The 3,411-nt window shown below is 42.6% G+C and overlaps 1 protein-coding gene across 1 annotated transcript; it reads right to left on the reverse strand.

The window, feature by feature from the left end:
* Nucleotides 1-1,963: 1,963 nt before the first annotated feature.
* On the reverse strand, nucleotides 1,964-2,725 carry LOC122927857 (histone-binding protein N1/N2-like). The gene has a single exon (XM_044280150.1). The coding sequence runs from the start codon at nucleotides 2,723-2,725 to the stop codon at nucleotides 1,964-1,966; it is 762 nt and encodes a 253-aa protein (XP_044136085.1).
* Nucleotides 2,726-3,411: the final 686 nt, after the last annotated feature.

Consider the following 3,411-nt stretch of genomic DNA (forward strand, 5'->3'; position numbering starts at 1 on the left):
TATATACTCATTTCACTGTTGCAGTTATTTGTGGCAAAAGCATTTAGTGGCCTATTTCAGTACAGAAAGAAAAATAGTTGCGCACTTCACTGTTGCAATAATTTGTGGTGAAAGCATTAAGTGGCCTATTTCAGTACAAAAAGAAAATATATACGCATTTCACTGTTGCAGTTAATTGTGAAGAAAGCGTTTGGTGGCTTATTTATTACAGAAGGAAAAATATATACTTACTTCACTGTTGCAGTTATTTGTGGTGAAAGCATTTAGTTGCCTATTGCAGTGCAGAAAGAAAAATATATACGCACTTCACTGTATTAATTATTTGTGGTGAAGGCATTTAGTGGCATATTTCAGTACAAAAAGAAAAATATATACGCATTTCACTGTTGCAGCTATTTGTGATGAAAGCATTTAGTGGATTACTTCAGTACATAAAGAAAAATATATACGCATTTCATTGTTGCAGTTCATTTTGTTGAAAGCTTTTATTGGCTTATTTCAGTGCAGAAATAAAAATATATAGGCACTTCACTGTTGCAATAATCTGTGGTGAAAGCATTTAGTGGCCTATATCAGTGCAGAAAGAAAAATATATACGCACTTCACTGTTTCAGTTATTTGTGGTGAAGGCTTTTAGTGGCCTATTTCAGTGCAGAAGGAAAAATATATACGCACTTCACTGTTTAAATTATTTGTGATGAAGGCATTTAGTGGCCTTTTTCAATACAAAAAAAATTATACGCATTTTACTGTTGCAGTTATTTGTGGTGAAAGCGTTTAGTGGATTACTTCAGTACATAAAGAAAAATATATACGCACTTCACTGTTGCAGTTATTTGTGGTGAAAGCGTTTAGTGGCCTATTTCAGTACAAAAAGAAAAATATATACGCACTTTATTGTTGCAGTTATTTGTGGTGAAAGCCTTTAGTGGACTATTTAAATACAAAAAGAAAAATATATACGCATTTCACTGTTGCAGTTATTTGTGGTGAAAGCATTTACTGGCCTATTTCAGTATAGAAAGAAAAATATATACGGACTTCAATGTTGCATTTTTTGTGGTGAAAGTTTTAAGTGGCCTATTTCAGTACAGAAAGAAAAATATATATGCATTTCACTGTTGCAGTTTGTGGTGGAAGCGTTTAGTGGCCTATTTCAGTACAAAAATAAAAATATATACTCATTTCACTGTTGCAGTTGTTTGTGGCGAAAGCATTTAGTGGCCTATTTCAGTGCAGATAGAAAAACATATACGTATTTCAATGTTGCAGTTATTTGTGGTGAAAGCGTTTAGTGGCCTATTTCAGGACTGTGAAGGATTAGCTCTTTCTCGGGGGTCATTCGCACAATCATCTCCACAACAGCCAGATTGCAGGTTCAAACGTGAGATTTATTTTCACAGAAGAAAACACAAAACAACAAAACAAACACATTGCCTGTCTAGGCTCTAACTAAACAGGAGTATTCCTACCTCACTTATAACACCGTTCACACACGGTACGACCATGCAGCTTTTCTAGCCTGTGCTCCAGCACTTCCTAGGCTGTAAAAAACGTCCAGTCCTTTTGGTGGATTGTAGCCCAGAAGTCTGCCTGTCTCTGACCTTGCGACATTCACTTCCCGGACCTCGCGGAGTCCCCCAATGTTCCGGCTAACACCTAGCCCCGTGGACCCTTAGCCAGCCTGGCTAAGACCACTCTCCCAGAGACTTCAGCGGGCCTCTGTTGCACAATGAATCTCTGATAATACACACTTCTCTGACTGACATACTGGGAGGTGCTTTATCGCAGCCTGATTAGAACAGGCCTCACCTGCAATCACCTCAGATGAAAGTGAATACCCGTGCCGGAAGAGTGTGGACTGGCAGCATTCGAAACTGCAACTCTCTTGATTTTACCTGTCTCTCCCATCTGAGGTACTCGAGTGGGACACGCCTTCCAGCACTGTACACCTTAACACATATCACCCCTCTTTGTAATACCCGGATGCTCGTAAGAGGGCATCTGCCGCAAAGCCCTTTGTTTTACACTGCTGCTTCAGCAGAACATGTTTCTTACGACTCGCTCCTTTTCCACGCATCTGGACCACTTTTCCATTATTCTGAGCAGGGGTTTCTTCAGGTTTGAGGGCAGCTTCAGAGTCTTCTGCGTCTTCAGTGGCTATTCCCACCTTGGCAGTCGCTTCTTCCACCTTAACTTTGGTCTCTGGAACATCCGAGGATTTATCCCATTTCAAGACCTCAGCCTTAGCTTCTTCGGCCTCTTTTTCTTTGGAGTCTCCATTCACTTTATTAGCCTTTTCATCCTTCACAGACATGGGACCATATCCTTGCCTTCTTAACTCCTCCTCCTCTTTCTCATCAAGGTTGGAGGCACTGGGGACATCGGGATCTTCACCAGACTCATTGCCTTCTGGCAAACCCTCCAGAGGTTCACTCAGGATATAGTTCCCCAATCGTTTAGGCTCTAGGAGAGCCATCTCACAGTAGTAGACACCATCAGCATGCTGGTCTTCTGTCTGGTTTTTCTTATCCAGCAGACCGCTGGCTTTCTGTAAGGCACTGACGGCAGAGGGGACATCTTTCTTGACCAGGTCCTGGCTACTCATTGCCACAAGTCTCTTGGCCTCTGCATTTACATCAGCCCCATCAGCAGGCTCAGCAGAAAGATCTTCCGCCTTCTCCGCCTCGGTTGGCACTGCAGCACCACCATCTCCAGATCCCATCTTAAAAGGCTCTGGCTTAGGCTTCTCCAACTCATCTCACTCCTTTTGCACTTCTTCAAAGGATCTAGCCAAGGAAAGGGCCTTGATCTTTTTTCCTGAGCATCCGCCTTTGTTTGGTCATGTTCTTCGGCATATCGGGCCAAGATGTATTTCTCTTCAGCCCAGGGACGGTCAAACTTTTTTTAGTTTTTTCTTCGTTTTTCACACCAGTTTGTTGGAAGCGCTCGCACTTGGGCCTCCAGGTCCAACTGCTCCTCGCTGGGTTCTGCGGAAGCAGATATAGGAGTATCACCATTCTTTTCCAGAGACCCTGTGAGGACAGCTAGTCTCTTCTTTATTAGATCTAGGGACCTTATAGAGAGGGAGGAATCATCTTCTTGCTTACAGCTGTACTGACATGTCAGGTTATTTACCACGGCCTGGGTATGGGTCTAAGACACTAGGCTGAAATCTCCCCACTTGACTCTCGTCATGTCAGATACAATTGTCAACTGGTCACTACTAGTAACCACCTCAACTTCGCAAGACTTCGACCTGGTAGCTTCCCTCTAGGAGTTGCTAATGGTGACAGCACATACATCACCTATGTCACTCGTGTAATTATTAATGCTGACCTCTTGGGGCACTGCCAAGTTAATCCCTACCTGGGACATTACTTTATTGCCCATAAAACACTGTGGAAACTG

This window comes from Bufo gargarizans, chromosome 1 (assembly GCF_014858855.1).
Source record: "Bufo gargarizans isolate SCDJY-AF-19 chromosome 1, ASM1485885v1, whole genome shotgun sequence".
Classification (NCBI taxonomy): Eukaryota; Metazoa; Chordata; class Amphibia; order Anura; family Bufonidae; genus Bufo; species Bufo gargarizans.

Coding starts and splice junctions, on each gene's coding strand:
- LOC122927857 (XM_044280150.1), bottom strand. CDS start 2,725: ATGGGATCTGGAGATGGTGGTGCTGCAGTGCCAACCGAGGCGGAGAAG.